The 18606-nt window shown below is 37.0% G+C and overlaps 2 protein-coding genes across 2 annotated transcripts; both read left to right on the top strand.

The window, feature by feature from the left end:
* The first annotated feature begins 370 nt into the window (after nucleotides 1–370).
* LOC112667280 (olfactory receptor 6C6-like) lies at nucleotides 371–1309 on the top strand. The gene has a single exon (XM_025458881.1). It carries the CDS (start codon nucleotides 371–373, stop codon nucleotides 1307–1309), a length of 939 nt encoding a protein of 312 aa, XP_025314666.1.
* Nucleotides 1310–16031: 14722 nt separating this feature from the next.
* LOC112667279 (olfactory receptor 6C3-like) lies at nucleotides 16032–16970 on the top strand (the record flags this gene model as incomplete). The annotated part of the gene is made up of 1 exon (XM_025458880.3): nucleotides 16032–16970. A coding segment is annotated over exon 1 (939 nt), but the record flags the coding sequence as incomplete, so codon positions are not given.
* Between the last annotated feature and the right edge of the window lie 1636 nt (nucleotides 16971–18606).

Genomic DNA, 18606 nt, shown 5'->3' with positions numbered 1-18606 from the left:
CTATTCATAGAAAATACATTTTAAAGTCAAGCTATTTTCTGTCTATTTAGAACACTGAAACAGAATTCAACTCTTTTAGAAATGATCAGCTAAAGTTTACATTATCTTTCAGGTTCAAAAAGGGACAAGAAAAAAATTTAATAGTGTCGTTATCATACCTGTCACTTCAATGGAACCAGCACTCAGAGGCGCCTAGGTTAACCTGTGTTAGAATTTTAAAGATTATCTGTCTTGTTAAATTGGATCAACTTTTTAAACTTGCTTAAATTTCTGATTACATATATTTTTTTTCTGTAGCTTTTTAAAAATCCTCTTGTTTCCACTTCTGGAGTTGTTCTCCAATGCCGATTTCATAAGCCTCAAGTCTAAAATGAGGAATCAGTCAACAAAGATCGAGTTCATTCTCCTGGGACTGACCGATGACCCACAACTGCAAATTGTGATTTTTACATTTCTCTTCATCAACTATGTGCTGAGCATGACTGGAAACTTAACCATCATCCTTCTCACCCTGCTACATCCCAGCCTCAAGACTCCCATGTATTTTTTCCTCCGAAATTTCTCCTTTATGGAAGCTTCACTGACAACAGTCTGTATTCCCAGATTCCTGATAAGCCTCATAACTAAAAACAAAGTCATTTCCTACAATTGTTGTGCATCTCAGTTATTCTTTTTCCTCCAATTAGAAATTGCAGAATTTTACCTGCTGGCTGCCATGTCCTTTGACCGTTATGTAGCAATCTGCAAACCCCTGCATTACCTGATCATCATGAACAACAAAATGTGCTACCAACTCCTGTTCAGCTCATGGGCCGTGGGCTTTCTGCTATCGTTTCCACCATTGGCTGTGGGCCTCACACTGGATTTCTGTGCTTCCAGAGTAATCGATCATTTCATGTGTGACATTTCCCCTGTGCTGCAGCTTTCCTGCACTGACACTCGTTTCTTGGAATTGCTTTCGTTTGTCTTATCTCTTGTAACACTTCTGATCACGTTGCTGTTACTGATTCTTTCTTACACATACATTATCAAGACCATTCTCAAGATCCCCTCTGCTCAGAAAAGAACCAAGGCTTTTTCTACTTGTTCTTCTCATATGATTGTGGTCTCCCTTACGTATGGTAGCTGCATCTTTAATTACCTAAAGCCAACAGCGAAGGAAAGGGTGACTTTGTCCAAAGGTGTAAGTGTTATTTATACCTCGGTTGCCCCTTTATTAAACCCTTTCATTTACAGTCTCAGAAACCAACAAGTCAAACAAGCCTTCAAGGATGCACGCCAAAAGATTTGCTCTTTTTCCAAAAAATGAAGAGAAATGTTAAGTTTCAAATCTTGGAGGAAAAAAATAAACAAAAATTTGACTTTATTTATAAATTTACTTAATCTATCCTTCAATTAGTTCACCTCATAATAATTATTCACCTCATAATGTTTTATTTATTTTATTTTTTAAAAGATTTTCTCCATTTATTCATGAGAAACACACAGAGAGAGTGAGGCAGAGACACAGGCAGAGGGAGAAGCAGGCTCCATGCAGCGAGCCCAATGTGGGACTTGATCCCGGGTCTCCAGGATCACGCCCTGGGCCGAAGGCAGGCGCCCAACTGCTGAGCCACCCAGGCGTCCCACTTCATAATATTTTAACTGAATCTTTCAGCACTATGCATCTTTTCCCTTCCACTTCTCTTTATGATCAGCATTCCTTTCTGTACTACGGTAGGATTCTTCTATTAAGTCATCAACACAAAGGTGAAATTTCATTTGCTCTACAACATATGTTACTGACCTCCTCGAAAAACCCTGTTTTAATTAGATATTCATCATAAGAAATTTATAGAATTATACAGACATCAATATAACAACATGGACTACCGTGGGGACTCTAGGAAGTTCTTCAAAAGTCTCTCAAAATGTTTTCAACAAGACAAGCTTTGAAGTCATAAAAAGCTCATATGTTCTAAAATGTGGCAAGACTTTATCTGTTAGAGCCTTAGATCTGGAAACTTGGAGTGAATAAGAATCACACACCTGGTTGGCTTATTTAAAAACAAAGTCAGTGTTCTCATTTCAAAAATGTCTTTTCAATTTACCTGTAGTACAATGTAGAAAAATGGACTGCAGCAATTCTCAGTAAGTGGTTTCTATGAAGATTTCCTTTTTAAATATAAAAACCTATGTGAGCAGGTTTTTAGTTTATAAAAATAGTTATGTTAAAGGTACTGGATGGGTTTTTGGATTGGAGTCAGGAAGACAAGTGAGAGAGTAATGTTTTAAACTAAATGAGCTATTTCAGAGTTGAAATGCAACAGTGTCAATGAATTTTGAAGCTTCAGTAGATGGTTCCTGAGATATTTAGGAGAAAAAAACTGAGAGAAACTGTTGAACATTTGGTTATAAGGGATAAGTGAAAGAATTTAAAAGAATGAACTGTGTCCTCCTTAAACCTTCCTTCTGCCCATCCCTGCACTTACTTCCTTATAATTTCAATATTTTTAAAGAAGAGAGTATTATTAGTATCCTGTCAGATTCAAAAAAAAGACTTAAGACTACTTAATTTGCTGACCTTATTATTTCAGAAAAGATTTTGTATGTATTATATTTGTGGGAAGGTAAAATAATGGTTTGAAATTGTTATCAAATATGGAGAGTAGTTATTTATGAAAAACAAAGAAATGTCTATTTTTGTTTCTTTGTTCCCAATTGATGTAGATACATTTTAAAGTGCATTAAAAGCAATGGTAAAGAAAATAAAAAGATTCTGTGCACGTCCTTTTCTCCTCATGCTTTTATGGAGACACACACTGCTTTCTAAGAGTACCTGAGGAGATATGTGGATTCTAACTTCACAATCTGATTTCTCAGATGGTACTTAAAGCGGCAATGTTTTTATTCATGTGAAAATCAAGCAAATTCCAGTCACCAGAAGCAAAACTAATGAAAACATGTTTTACTTGAATATGCTTCATAGGTTTCTTCTGCCGATCCTGTGATTGTATCATGATTCACTTGGAAGAAATGAAGGGGAATACATGTAAGACCAGAGGGGGGAAAAAGGGATTTAAGGCAATTATAAGGGAGTAAGTCCATGTTATTATATTCAAGCCCTCAAAACATTCCAATAAGCTCTTTAAAAACTACTCCAAAATTACTAGATTGGGTTTGTGAGTATTTTTCTCATTCATCGGGTTGTCTTTTCACTTTCCTATTAGTGTCCTTTGGTCACAAAAGTTTCAATTTTGATGAAGTCAATTTTTAATTTAATTAATTGTGTGTGTGTGTGTGTGCGCGCGCGCACACACATGCTTCCGGTGTCATATTTAAAACACCATTGCTTGGGATCCCTGGGTGGCGCAGCGGTTTGGCGCCTGCCTTTGGCCCAGGGCGCGATCCTGGAGACCCGGGATCGAATCCCACGTCGGGCTCCTGGTGCATGGAGCCTGCTTTTCCCTCTGCCTGTGTCTCTGCCTCTCCCTCTCTCTGTGACTATCATAAATAAATAAAAATTAAAAAAAAAGAAAAAAAGAGAAAAGTTTAAAAAAATAAATAAATAAATAAAATAAAATACCATTGCTTGATCCAAATTGCAAAGATGGATGCTGACTACTTACACTAAGAAATTTGTAGCTTTATATCTTACCTTTAGGTCTGGTTTTAACTGAGTTAATGTTTGCATATGGTTTGAGGTAGACACTAAACTCATCTTTTCCATAAAAATAGTTGGTTATCACAACATGTTTTGTTGAAAAGACTATTATCCTCCAATGGAATGGAATAATCTTGGCACCCTTGTTAAAAGTCAACTGACCATAAACAGATCTATTATAGGGCTCTGAGTTCTATTCTTTTGAGCTATTGCTCAATTGCTATGAATGAACAAACAAAATGTAGGACAAGTATGCCTCATTTTTATTGCACTTTGCGTTGTTGCACTTTACATACACTGCATTTCTCACAGTTGGAGGTTCGTGGCGATCCTGCATCAAAAGTCCATTGGTGAGGGATCCCTGGGTGGCGCAGCGGTTTGGCGCCTGCCTTTGGCCCAGGGCGCGATCCTGGAGACCCGGGATCGAATCCCACATCAGGCTCCCAGTGCATGGAGCCTGCTTCTCCCTCTGCCTGTGTCTCTGCCTCTCTCTCTCTCTCTCTGTGACTATCATAAATAAATTAAAAAAAAAAATTAAAAAAAAAAAGTCCATTGGTGACATTTTTCCAACAGCATTTGCTCATCTCTGTATCACACTGTGGTAATTCAAATGATATTCCAAGCTTTTTCAATGCTACTAACTGTCACAGTCATCGGCGATCCGTGATCTTCGATGTTAGTATTATAACTGCTTTGGAACACCATGAGCACTGCCCATACAGGACAGCAAATGTAATCAGCACAAGCTGTGTGTGTTCTGAGTGCTCCACTGACCAGCTGTTCCCTCTCTCTCCATCTCTTCTGGCCTCTCCATTCCTTGACACACACCAATATTGAAAACAGACTAAATAATGACTCTAAAGTGGCCTATAATGTCCAATGTTTCTTACTTTAGGTCAAAAGCTAGAAATGATTCAGCTAAATGAGGCATGTCAAAAGCCAGGGTAGGCCAAAAGCTGGTTCTCCTGCACCGGATAGCCAAACTGTGAATACAAAGAAAAAGTTCTGGAAGGAAATTAAAGTGCTACTCCCATGAACACATGAGTGATAAAAAGGGAAGCGACTTGCTGCTGATAGGGAGAAAGTTTTAGTGGTCTGGATAGAAGATCAAAGCAGCGTCAACATTCTCTTAAACCAAGGCCTAACCCAGAGCAAGGCTCTAATTCTCTTCAATTCCGTGAAGGCCGAGAGAGGGGAGGGAGCTACAGAAAAAAGTCTGAAGTGGGCAGAGATTGGTTCATGAGGTTTAAGGAAAGAAGCCGTGTCCATAGTACAAAAGTACCAGCAGCAAGTATTGATGTCATCGCCACAGCAAGTTTTCCAGAAGATGTAGCTAAGGTGGTACACGAAGGTGGCTGCACTTAAGGACAGATTCTCCATACAGACGAGAGAGACTTCTAGTGGAGAAAGACGGCATCTGGGACTTTCATGGTTAGAGAAGAGTAGCCGATGTTTGGCGGCAAAGCTTCAAAGAAAGGCTGACTGTCTTGTCAAGGCTAATGCAGCTGGTGACCCCAAGCTGAAGCCAATGCTCATTGATTCTGAAGTCCTAGGTCTCTGAAGAATTAAGCAGACTCAGGGACGCCTGGGTGGCTCAGCGGGGCCTGACCCTGGAGACCTAGGGTCAAGTCCCACGTTGGGCTCCCTGCATGGAGCCTGCTTCTCCCTCTACCTGGGTCTCTGTCTCTTTCTCTGTGTGTGTGTCTCTCATGAATAAATAAATAAAATCTTAAAAAAACAAGAATTAAGCTGACTCTCTTCTGCCTGTGTTCTCTAAATGGAATATTAAAGCTGAATGGCAGCACATCTGTTTGAACAAGGCTTACTAAGGTTTTAAGCTCACTGTGGAGACCTAGTGCTCAAGGAAAGATTCCTTTCAGAATATGGCTCTCTATTGGCAGTGCACCTGACCATTCAAGAGCTCTGTGTAGAGGCACAATAAGATTCATGTGGTTTTCACGACCGCTAACACAATAGCCATTCTGCAGCCCACAGACCAACGGGTAATTCTGACTTTCAAGTCTTATAATTTAAGACAGACATTCATAAGGCTAGAGATGCCATAAACACTGATTCCTATACTGGATCTGGGCAGCAAGGTAAATAGAACATTTTCTAAATGCCATTAAGAACATTTGTGATTCAAAGGAAGAGGCCAAGGAGTGTAACCATGAAGAGGAGTTTGGAAGAAATTGATTGCAACCTAGGGTATTTAAAATATTTTCTGTGTGGAAATAATTGAACCGCAGACTTTGGTCAAAGTTATTCATATTATACAAATGGTAGTGACCCTTAGAGGAAATTAGAGGTATGATTTTTTTTATGTCTGTGTTTGGGGAACTTTTCATATGTTAACCCATTTTTTTTATTGGAGTTTAATTTGCCAACATATAGCATAACACCCAGTGCTCATCCCCCAAGTGCCCCCCTCAGTGCCCCAGTCACCCCAACCCCCACCCACTTCCCCTCCACTACCCCTTGTTCATTTCCCAGAGTTAGGTCATTTTTGAATTAAAAATTCCCAATTCATTCTAGTTATGTCAATGTAATCAAATTTTATACCTTACATGAAAGCATATTCAATCATTTTATTCTAACAAATGTTGTCAAGTATTGAGAAAGCATATATAGATTTTCTGCAGGATACTAAATGATTCCCTTTGCGTCTTCAGAGCCATTCCCTCTACTCCCCATTCCTGCCACTGAATTCAGGTATGCACTGTTGTCTTAGGCCACATAAGTTACTTTTGCTTTTTCTGGAATTTCATATAAAAGAAATCACAAATTGTCTGGATTCTCTTCCTTAGCCATATTTTGGAGGTTCATGCATTTTATTGCATGCATCCTTAAGTTCTTTCCTTTTTAGTAAATATGATTTAGCCAAATCTCACTGTATCATATTTGATTTAGTAAATTTGGAATCTCTGGCATTCTTTCGTCATAGCCAGTTTTCCCTCCCCATTCCCACACATTGGTGTTCTTATATCTGAGGAATCTCTGCACAAGACTGAATCATTTGCTTTGACCATCCTAATAAGCAAGTACACACCATATCCTGAAATATCAATCCCTAAAAGCATGTATCGCCCTATAATGGCCTTCTGACATAAGTATCTGCTAAAGGAAAATTAATCGGTAGGAGCTATTCTCCTACGCCTTGGTGACTACTCCTCAATTCCCATTCTCCATGGCAATTGGAATTACAGAATTATGGGAATTGTCTTTAGAGGAAAGTAACAAAGATACATGAAGAGGAAAAAATTCAACAAAATTCACCATTTTGTTGCTCTGTTTGGCATCTCATCCCAAGTCCAAATTAATACCATCTACTCTCCTTTTTGGATGCAGCATGTTGCAAGATTCAACCTACATTTCTCCTTTGCACTAGTAGCTCACTTGACCCTTTGGTTTTTACACCCACAAAGACTTGCTGTAGAATAGTACACTGTCCTACCTCGTGTCTTTGCTAACCTCTCACAAATCTGCATATTTGGATTAAAGTTCTACTGTCAGTTATATATGGAATCACAAAACATTGTAATTATAAGAAATCATAAATGTGCATATTCTTACTACATGAGTCTTATATTGATCAAGTTTCAGCTGAAGGTAGGATTTCTGTAACCACACTGGAAAGAAAGGAGCTAGCTAGTGGAGGCAGTACGGCTTTTAAAAGTAATGGAGAAAGGGAAAGAAAAGTTTGAGCACCGGAGAGAATGCTGTTGAAACAAACCAAAGATCTCATTTCAAAACCCTGTGAGAAAAAAAAAAAAACAAACCCTGTGAGAATGGTTCGAGTAGCTTAATGGGAAATCACAGTGACTCTCAGGTATTTCTGAGAAAGCATCTACCTACGGTCTTAGCAGTAACGTTGGTAGTTTTCAAATACTTTTGAAAATGCACTGTGATTCTACCTTGCGCTCTCCAGCCTGAGTACAAACTGAAATGCCTCTGCTTCCCTTCCAACTTCCAGATTTTGCACCAAGTCCTCTTCCCGACAAATCATAAACTAGAACCAGACAGCAAGGGACACCCTCAGAAGCAGCATCCCAGTGTCTCCACGGTGCTGAGAGAACAACTAAGGATGTATAATGTGATGTTGAGTTGGCAACAGACAGTTCAACACAGATACTTTGAAAATAACCAATTCAAGTCTCAGAAATTGCAAATTAGTGCTTTCATCACTGCATCAGCCCAAAGTGTGATGCCAGTATTTGGGCAACTTAGAAGAGATGAGATTTGGGGCCTCTGCGTGGCTCAGTTGATTAAGCATCCAGCTTTTGGTTTCAGCTCAAGTCATGTTCTTATGGGTGGTGGAATTGATTCCCATAGGGCACCACCCTCAGAGGGGAGTCTGCCCTCTGCCCATCCCCCTCATCATTCTCTCTTACTCTCTCTCTTTCTAAAATAAAATAAAGTTTTAAAAAGAAAAAATAAGAGATGAGATTTATTTTGCACCTTCTTTTCAATTTATTCCCACTATATAGGACACTCTTTCTTGATCCTGACATTATGAATGCTTAAATCCATGCAATCCACTCATATTATTCCTAATACGTTTACTACCTGGTTGAAAATTACATTTCTACACGGTGGAATAGAGGAGCTTCTCAGAGGAAAGAATGAGAAGAAAAGTGAATAAAGTAGGGTAATAAATTATTTTATTTAGTAATAGTGTAATTCCCCATGAAGCTAGTGCAGGTCTAAATATTAAGCTCTAGAATGTTTGAAGGAGAATAAGACCACTGTAACAATGTCTTCTAAAGGAAACTCTTTTTACTCAGTAAATCCCAGATCTTGAATGGATCGCTGATGTACATTTATTCACTAATCAATCAAATATTTTTTTATATTTGTATTTATTTATTTTTTAAAGTCTGTATTTAAAATCCAGTTACCATACAGTGTAATATTAGTTTCAGGTATACAACCCAGTGACTCCACACTTTCACACCACACCCAGTGCCTATCACAACAGATGCACTACTTAATCCCCATCGCCTATTTCATCCATCCCCAACCCATCTGCCCTCTGGTAACCATCAGTTTGTTCTCTATAGTTGAGAGTCTATTTATTGATGTGTCTCTGTCTTTTTTTTCCTTCCTGCTTATTTGTATTGTTTCTCAAATTCCACGTATGAGTGAAATCATATGGTGTCTGTCTTATTCTGACTGACTTATTTAGATTCACATAATATTGTCTAGTTCCACCCACATCATTTCAAATGGGAATATTTCATTGCTTTTTAATGGTTGAGTGATATTCCATAATATATCACATTTTCTTTATCCATTCATCAGTGGATGGACACTTGAGCCTTTCCATAATTTGGCTATTGTAGCTAACAATGCTACAAACATCGAGGTGCATGTGTCCCTTGAAATTAATATTTTTGTAAATACCTATTAATACAATTGCTAGATCATAGAGTAGTTCTGTTTTTAACTTTATGAGGAACCTCCATACTGTCTTCCAAAGTGGCTGTACAGTTTATTCCTCCCAAAAGTGCAAGAGAGATCCCCTTTCTCCACATCCTCGTGAACAGCTCTTATTTCTTGTATTAGTGATTTTAACCATTCTGACTGGTGTGAAGTGATATCTCATTGTAATTTTGTTTTTTATAATAAATTTATTTTTTATTGGTGTTCAATTTGCCAACATACAGAATAACACCCAGTGCTCATCCCGTCAAGTGCCCCCCTCAGTGCCCGTCACCCAGTCACCCCCACCCCCCGCCCACCTCCCCTTCCACCACCCCTAGTTCTTTTCCCAGAGTTAGGAGTCTTTATGTTCTGTCTCCCTTTCTGATATTTCCTACCCATTTCTTCTCCCTTCCCTTCTATTCCCTTTCACTATTATTTATATTCCCCAAATGAATGAGGACATATAATGTTTATCAATTTGCATTTCCTTAATGAGTGTGTCTGTTAGCCATCTGGATGTCTTCCTTGAGTATGTGTCTATTCACGTCTTCTGCCTACCTTTTTTATTGGATTGTTCATTTTTGGAGTGTTGAGTTTTATAAGTGCTTCATATATTTTGGATACTAACCCTTTATTGGATATGGCATTTGTAAATATCTTCTCCCATTCTGTAGAATGCATTTTAATTTTGTTGGTTATTTCCGTTGTTGTGCAGAAGCTTTCTATTTTGGTGTAATCTCCATGGTTTGGTTTTGCTTTCATTTTCTTTGCCTCAGGAGATATATCTAGAAGAAAGTTGCTACAGTCAGTGTCAAAGAGGCTACTGCCAGTGCACTCCTTTAGAACTCTTATGGTTTCATATCTCACATTCAGGACTTTAATCCATTTTGAATTTAATTTGTGTATTGTATAAGAAAGTGGTCCAGTTTCATTCTTTTGCATAGTGCTATCTAACATCATTTGCTGAAGAGAATATCTTTTTCCCTTCGGATATTCTTTTTTCCACTGTTTAAATTAATTGACCATATAGTTGTGGGCTTATTCTGGGTTTTCTACTCTATTTCATTGATCTATGTGTCTATTTTGTGCCAGTACCATACTATTTTGAGCACTACTGCTTTGTAATATAACTTGAAGTCAAATTGTGATTCCTCCAGCTTTGCTTTGCTTTTTCAAGATTTCTTCCACTATTCAGGGTCTTTTGTGGTTCCATACAAATTTTAGGATTGTTTGTTCTAACTGTGAAAAATGCTGTTGATATTTTGATAAGAATTATTTTAAATCTGTAGAATGCTTTGGGCAGTACAGACATTTTAACAATATTTGTTCATCCAATCCATAAGCATGGAATGTTTTTCTATTTGTTTTTCCTTTCCTTTCATCATTGTTTTATACTTTTCAGAAAATAGTTCTTTCACCTCTTTGATTAGGTTTATTGCTAGGTATCTTATGGTTTTTGGTGCAATTGTAACTGGAATTGATTTCTTCATTTCTCTTTCTGTTGTTTCATTATTGGTGTATAGAAGTGCCAATGTCCAATAGATTTCTGGACACTGATTTTATGTCCTACAACTTTACTAAATTGTGTATCAGCTCTAGAAATTTTTTGATGGAGTCCTTCAGGTTTTCTACATAGGCATCATGTCATCTGCAAATAGAAAAAGCTTTGCTTCTTCCTTGCATTTTTCAGTGCCTTTTATTTCTCCTTGTTGTCTGATTGCTAAGGCTGAGATTTCCAGTACTATGTTACATAAGTTGTGAGAGTGAGATCCCTGTCTTGTTCCTGACTGTATGAGAAAAGTTCTAATTTTTTTCTCCATTTCAGATGATATTGGCTGTGGGTTTTTCATCTACAGCCATTATTATATTGAATTATGTTCCCTCTAAACCTAATTTCTTGAATTCATACTTATATGTATATAGCCACATGTGAAACTTATTCTAACAAGGGTGTCACCTCATTAACAATTAAAATATGATTACTAATATGAAAATGTTGCATAAGGAATTATGAAAGTTTGCAAAAACCAAAGAATCAAGAAGATTACTATAAAGGGTGAAATAAAGCTAGCATTTACAAGAACAAATGAATAAACAGATGAAAAGCAGAAATAGACCATAAATACAGAGAACAGACATGTGGTTGCCAGAGGGGAGGGGGGCTGCAAATAGCTGAAGAGGAGTGAGAGGTCCAGGCTTCCAGTTATGGAATTAATGAGTCACAGGAATAAAATGTGCAGCATAAGGAATATAGTCACCGCTCCTGTAATTGCTCTATATGGTAACAGATCATAGCTATACTTGTGGTGCACATAGCATAACGTAAACTTGTCAAGTCATTATGTTTTCCACCTGAAACTAATATAACAATGTAACTAATGTACTAATGTAAAGAATAGTTATGTGTCAACTATATTCAAGCATAAACAAACAAACAAACAAACTCACATCGATGAATGATTAGAAGTGAATTGAGATGCCAAATAAACCACTTCCAGCAGGGAAAAGAACATATGTGAATGTGAATGACTTTCATTCACTATTTCATTTAACCTTTACAATATCCTATAAGAGTACTAGTCTTCTCATTTTCTGAGTAGAGAAATTGATAGAAAGGTTAAATAAATTTTGTAAGTGTACAAAGATATTGAGTCTCTTAAGGAACCTCAAAATTTAGGCACAGTGATCCGGTTTTTAAGATAATTCATTATGTGAATTGTGGTTTCATTTCTGTCTCTCTGTTTATAGAATGTATGAATGGTTTCCAACATCTGTGAAGGCTAGAAAGCAATAAAAAGGGCTCATTCTTGTCTGTAGGAGGGAAATTTTGAAATGTCATCAAAATATGGTACTCATATATATATTTTATTCTAGTATTTGTATATGTGCAAATGAATGCATAAAATGGACTTAGCATTTAAGCTAATGATGTAAAATTGTTAGCAAGCTAATTCCTTGAATCTTAACGAATAATGAAATTATTAAACTATTAGAAGTTTCCTCTGGCATTCTATGAAGAAGAGGAGTCCCATCTGTATAAATTTTATACTTTATTTACTAATTCAGAGACAGAGACACAGGTAGAGGGAGAAGCAGACTCCATGCAGGGATCCCGATGTGGAACTCAATCCCAGGATCCCGGGATGATGCCCTGAGCCAAAGGCAGAAGCTCAACCACTGAGCCACCCAGGTGTCCCCATCTGTACAATTTGACAAGGAATGATTTCCATTACATATTGTTAACTTAAAAAAAGAAAAATTACCAAACATTTTCTGTAGAAAAATTGTATTACCACTGTATTAAAAAATATGCTCTCCAACTATGTGAATATCACTATGTTTATGAATGAAATTTCTGATAGAATATTTAATACTGGTTAATTTGAAAATCTGAGGGCAATTGGAGGGTTAGTTAGTAACATAAGGGCCGTTCTGTCTGTCGTTATATACCACTGATTTGATAACTGATTCCTTGACACTTATTTCTCATGGTATTATATCTATATACCTCTTGAAATTAAAATATTAAAAACTGAGTTTCGTAGTACAACCTGAAATCTGGCATTGTGATGCGCCCGGATCTGGTTTTCTTTTTTAAAATTCTCCTGGCTATTCGGGGTCTTTTCTGATTCCACACAAATCTTAAAATAATTTGTTCCAACTCTCTGAAGAAAGTCCATGGTATTTTGAGAAGGATTGCATTAAACATGTAAATTGTCCTGGGTAACACTGACATTTTCACAATATTAATTCTTCCAATCCATGAGCATGGAACATTTTTCCATCTCTTTGCGTCTTCCTCAATTTCTTTCAGAAGTGTTCTATAGTTTTTAGGGTATAGATCCTTTACCTCTTTGGTGAGGTTTATTCCTAGGTATCTTATGCTTTTGGGTGCAATTGTAAATGGGATTGACTCCTTAATTTCTCTTTCTTCAGCCTCATTGTTAGTGTATAGAAATGCCCCTGACTTCTGGGCATTGATTTTGTATCCTGCCACGCTACCAAATTGCTGTATGAGTTCTAGGAATCTTGGGGTGGAGACTTTTGGGTTTTCTGTGTAGAGTATCATGTCATCGGCAAAGAGGGAGAGGGAATAAAGGGGAAAGGAGAACAAATAAGTGGGAAATATCAGAAAGGGAGACAGAACACGCAAGACTCCTAACTCTGGGAAACGAACTAGGGGTGGTGGAAGGGGAGGAGGGTGGGGGGTGGGGGTGACTGGGTGGCGGGCACTGAGGGGGGCATTTGACGGGCTGAGCACTGAGTGTTTTTCTGTATGTTGGCAAATTGAACACCAATAAAAAAAATAAATTTATTATAAAAAAAGAGTATTGAGCCTTGAAAACATATTCTAAAGAAAAAAATAAAAATAAAAAATAAAAACTGAGTTTCAAATATGCCTCTGAGTTTCAAAATATTACAAATCTCTCTTGATGGATTCATTCTTCTTTGTGCTAGTGGAGATGTATAAATGAATAAAACCTGAGTGCTATCTTCAATGAAGCATTGGAGCTCAGCTCTATATTTAATGAACCCTAAAGGAATTGAGAATAAATCATCTTCTGAGTGAAGACCAAGTGCCATGTGCATACTAGAAAAATGAAATACAGCCAAGGGGAAACTAGTTTGATTATATATGCTGGTAGCTACAGTTTTGCTTTTGTCACTATATTGCTTGGCTCTCTGGAAGATGTATGTCATGACATCACTATACCTCTTGGGTCCATCTCTCCTACCTCTTGCCTTTCTTTATTCTGGTCTCTCATACATTTATACATGGACTAGCAAAGGTAAATTTGTTTTCCTTTTATCCATTGAAATGGCTTACCTTTCGGTCATTAAGCAGTGTTCCCTGGAAATTTACCTAAAGAACTCTCAGGTTTACAATAGTAGCTTTTAAAAATTCATATCAGAACAATGTTTATGTTTATATAGAAAGATAAAATAAATAAAGAAACCTTACTTTACTTATAGGAGAAGCTGTAGAAAACTGGTATGCAATCAAGCCTGCATTTTCTTTGTGTAAAAGGCTTTCATGTCATAAAGGAAGGATGAACTAATGACAAAAAGTCTCAGGAAGTAGCTTATGAATGCATTGCCTCTAATATTTTAAGTGAATTGAGAAAATCCGGGATGATATTTCTTTTTTTAAAATATTTTATTTGTTCATGAGAGACACCGAGAGAAAGGCAGAGACATAGGCAGAGGGAGAAGCAGGCTGCCTGCAGGGAGCCCGATGCGGGACTTGATCCCCGTACTTCGGGATCAAGACCTGAGCTGAAGGCAGATGCTGAACCACTGAGCCACCTAGGCGTCCCTGGGATTATGTTTCTGTCTGGAATCATTATACATATCAGAAAGTAAGTGTATCCTGCATTTGTCGAAAATATATTTTTTATATTTTTAGTATATCTTCTCCCATTCAAGAGTTATTTTTTGGAATACATTGCAGGGATCCCCAAATGATCACTTTAACATATTTACTATTTATAATTTTATATTTTAATGTTTCTTCAAAATAGAATAGTAGTCTCTGCCTTTTGGTATGCCAATTTTGTTGCAATGTGTTGCAAAAATGTGTCTAAAGGAAGACAATGCTGATATTCAGGAAAAAATTAAAAGAAGGAAAACTATACAAGCTTTGACACTTCGGACCTACTGACTTGTCCAGTTCATGCTATAAAAAGAAGTACAATAGATATTATTGAGAACTATAGCATAAATAAAATGCTTGTTGCCAAGATAAGGGGAGAACAACACAGACAAAAGCCATATAGACTATAGTTTAGCAATTTGTCGTTCTATAAAGTAAATCTTAGAATTTTCTTTATTCTACTTAGTCTTCTCCTTCTAGAAAGAAGGCAATGAGATATACTGGCCTTAAAAAAAACCCTTTATGATTCCTTCTTGTTCTCAAAAAAGTTTGAGTGAAAAGAAAAAGTGAATATAATTACAAAACAAAGCTCATTGTTAATTTACATAAGGAACATAATAAAAATGATTTAAATGGATCAATATGGAGTAAGGACTATATTATTTTTTTTTAGGACTATATTATTGATGTAAGGTCTATCTATGTGACAATATTTCTGGCTTCACTTTTGTTTCCCATAAATTAAGAATTTTACTTTTATTTATGAAAATATAATTCTAGTCCTATATTTATGTAATTGGAAACAATTCCAGTGGAGCATATTTAAAAGAATGCACAGTAAGGATAAAATAATTATAGCTATTATTAAGCTCTGGAATTGAGGTTAGGTCGTCAATTTCGACCAAAGCCTTACAATGCAATAAAGTTTTTAAATGGCCTCAAAATTAAAACTGAAAATCAGATATTTCAGTCCTTAGAGCACACAATTTTGGAAACTGGAACACAATGTCTCAATATGAAAGTAAGATACAATTACTACACATTGTTGTAGAAACATATAATTAAGAGATGTATTGTACATATAGACAATGTGGTTACAGGTACATATGTAAAGTCACTCATGAAGGGACTTTTAACATAGACCTGTGAACATGGCTTTCCTTTGCAAGAGTGGATGTTTTAAATATTTCTGTTTAAACAGGATTGAATGGATATTGCAAAACTAAAAAAAAAAAACAGGAAAACAATTCCATTGCTTCATTCCTTGGAGCTGATAATGTGAACATTTAAATCTTTAATTCTGGGATGCCTGGGTGATTAAGCAACTGCCTTTGGCTCAGGGTGTGATCCTGGAGTCCTGGGATCGAGTCCCTCATCAGGATCCCTGCATGAAGCCTGCTTCTCCCGCTGCCTGTGTCTCTGCCTCTGACTGTCTCTCTCTCTTTCTGTGTCTCTCATGAATAAATTTTTAAAAATCTTATGAAAAAAATTATTAAAAAATAAATCTTAAATTCCTTTACTATTCACATACTCTTTCTTTTTGTTTTGTTCTTCAACAGGAGATTTTGCTTAAAGAAAATAAGAAGCAGCATGAGAAACCATACAATGATTACAGAGTTCGTTCTCTTGGGCATCTCAGATGACCCACAGCTTCAGGTTGTAATCTTTATCTTTTTATTTATGGCTTATGTATTAAGTGTCACTGGAAACCTAACCATCATCATCCTCACCTTGATAGACTGTCATCTCAAGACTCCTATTTATTATTTCCTGCAGAATTTCTCCTTCTTAGAAATTACATTCACCAGTGTTTGTATCCCCAGATTTTTGGGGACAATCGTTACTAAAATCAAGACTGTTTCCTATAACAGTTGTGTAGCTCAACTATTTTTTATCATCCTCACGGGTGTTACTGAATTTCCCCTTCTCACTGTCATGGCTTTTGATCGTTATGTTGCCATCTGTAAGCCTCTTCATTATATCATCATCATGAACAAGAAAATCTGTACCCTGCTTGTCTTTGGGTCCTGGTTACTAGGATTTCTTACCATTTTCCCACCACTCATCCTCATCCTCCAGCTAGATTTCTGTGCTTCCAACGTAATTGATCATTTCTGTTGTGACTATTTCCCCATTTTACAACTCTCATGCTCAGATACATGGCTTTTAGAGATGATTGGCTTTTACTTCGCTTTTGTTATTCTTTTCTTCACATTGGCATTAGTGATTCAATCCTACGTGAGCATCCTTAGCACCATTCTGAGACTCCCATCTGCTAGTCAAAGGAAAAAGGCTTTATCCACGTGTTCCTCTCACTTGATTGTCATTTCCATCTCTTATGGGAGCTGTATATTCATGTATGTCAAGCCTTCAGCAAAAGAAAGAGCATCACTGACCAAAGGAGTAGCTATTCTCAACACCTCGATTGCCCCCATGTTGAACCCTTTTATTTATACCCTGAGGAACCAGCAAGTTAAACAAGCTTTGAAGAACTTGCTTCACAAAGTAGCATTTTCTATCAGAGAGGGAGACAAAACATGGAAGACTCCTAACTCTGGGAAATGAACAAGGGGTAGTGAAAGGGGAGGTGGGCGGGGGGTGGGGGTGACTGGGTGACGGGCACTGAGGGGGCACTTGGCGGGATGAGCACTGGGTGTTATGCTATATGTTGGCAAATTGAACTCCAATAAAAAAAAATTTTAAAAAACAAAGTAGTGTTTTCTAGAAACAAATGAAAGTATGTATTAACATGAATGGCTGCCATAGTGAAGATCCAGCAATGGAAAAATGAAATTTCAACTTCTACAATATCCTTCAATACTCATCTCACAGATACTTGCAAGGCTGTGCTCATTTCCTTAAGCTTTCTTTTCTTTCTTTTCTTTTCTTTTCTTTTTTTTTTTTGCTTATTCCTTTTTTTTATAAATTTATTTTTTATTGGTGTTCAATTTGCCAACATATAGAATAACACTCACTGCTCATAAGCTTTCTTTTAAACCAAAAGTAACTATTGTGTCTTTCTTTCAAACCCTCTATAGTTTCCTTTTCCTCATTGATTTACAAATCTAGATCGAACGCTAGTGGCTATAAAACAAAAATCATTTTTCTGATCATTCGAAATAATAAAAGTACTTATTTTTACTTTAAAGACTTGAATAAACACACTTTGAATTAACTAATTCTTAAACCCTACATTGTTACTAACATCACATTTTTTCTTACATTTTCTTAGAGCTATAAAAAATATGAAATAAATTGGGGATTTCTGGGGGGCTCAGTAGTTTAGCACCTGCCTTCGGCCCAGGGCATGATCCTGGAGTCCTGGGATCGAGTCCCATGTCAGGATCCCTGCATGGAGCCTGCTTCTCCCTCTGCCTGTGTCTCTGCCTCTCTCTCTGTCTCTGTCTCTCTCTATCTCTCTCTCTGTCTCTCATGAATAAATAAATAAAATCTTTTAAAAAATATTAAATAGATTATCTAACAATCATATTTTGTGCATACTAGTGGCAATATCTGTCCAGTTCTTCCCACTCACCTGAGTGTTTATTTTACTGCCTATAAATTATTTAAAAATCATACATCTTTTGCTTTCTAATTATGCTTAAGGCATGTGTTATGTCTTTTTAATGTATGCCCCTTGTTTAACTGTATTATTATTTTTTAAAGATTTTATTTATTGGGGTCCCTGGGTGGCTCAGTCAGTTAAGTGTCTGCCCTCAGTTCAGATCATGATCACAGGGTTCTAGGATCAAGCCCTGAGTTGGGTTTCCTGCTCAACAGTGAGTATGATTCTCCTCTTCCTCTTGCTCTGTGATCGCTCTCACTCTTGCTCTCTCTTAAATAAATATATTAGATTTTATTTATTTCAAAGAGAGAGAGAACATGAGGAGGGGAGGGAGAGGGCCAGAGGGAGAGGATCTGAGCAGGAAGCCTGATGGAGACGCAATCCCAGGATCCTGAGATCATGCTCTGAGTTCAAGTCAGATGATTAACCAACTGAGCCACCAGCCATCCCATATCTGTGTCATTTTTTAAAATACGTAACAGAGAAAGATGTAGACAGTCACCCTTATACCTATGCCATGTGAAAGTTTGATAGGAATTTCATAAATAATAATGCATCTTCTATAGAGAGCAACTATTCTGTGCCATATGCTCAACCAGG

This window comes from Canis lupus, chromosome 27, assembly GCF_003254725.2.
Source record: "Canis lupus dingo isolate Sandy chromosome 27, ASM325472v2, whole genome shotgun sequence".
NCBI classification, from domain to species: Eukaryota; Metazoa; Chordata; class Mammalia; order Carnivora; family Canidae; genus Canis; species Canis lupus.
Note: the sequence above shows the minus strand (reverse complement) of the source record. Positions and strands in the feature narration are given on the sequence as shown.

Bases quoted from the DNA above. Each gene is read 5' to 3' on its own strand.
- LOC112667280 (XM_025458881.1), top strand. From the start codon at position 371: ATGAGGAATCAGTCAACAAAGATCGAGTTCATTCTCCTGGGACTGACC.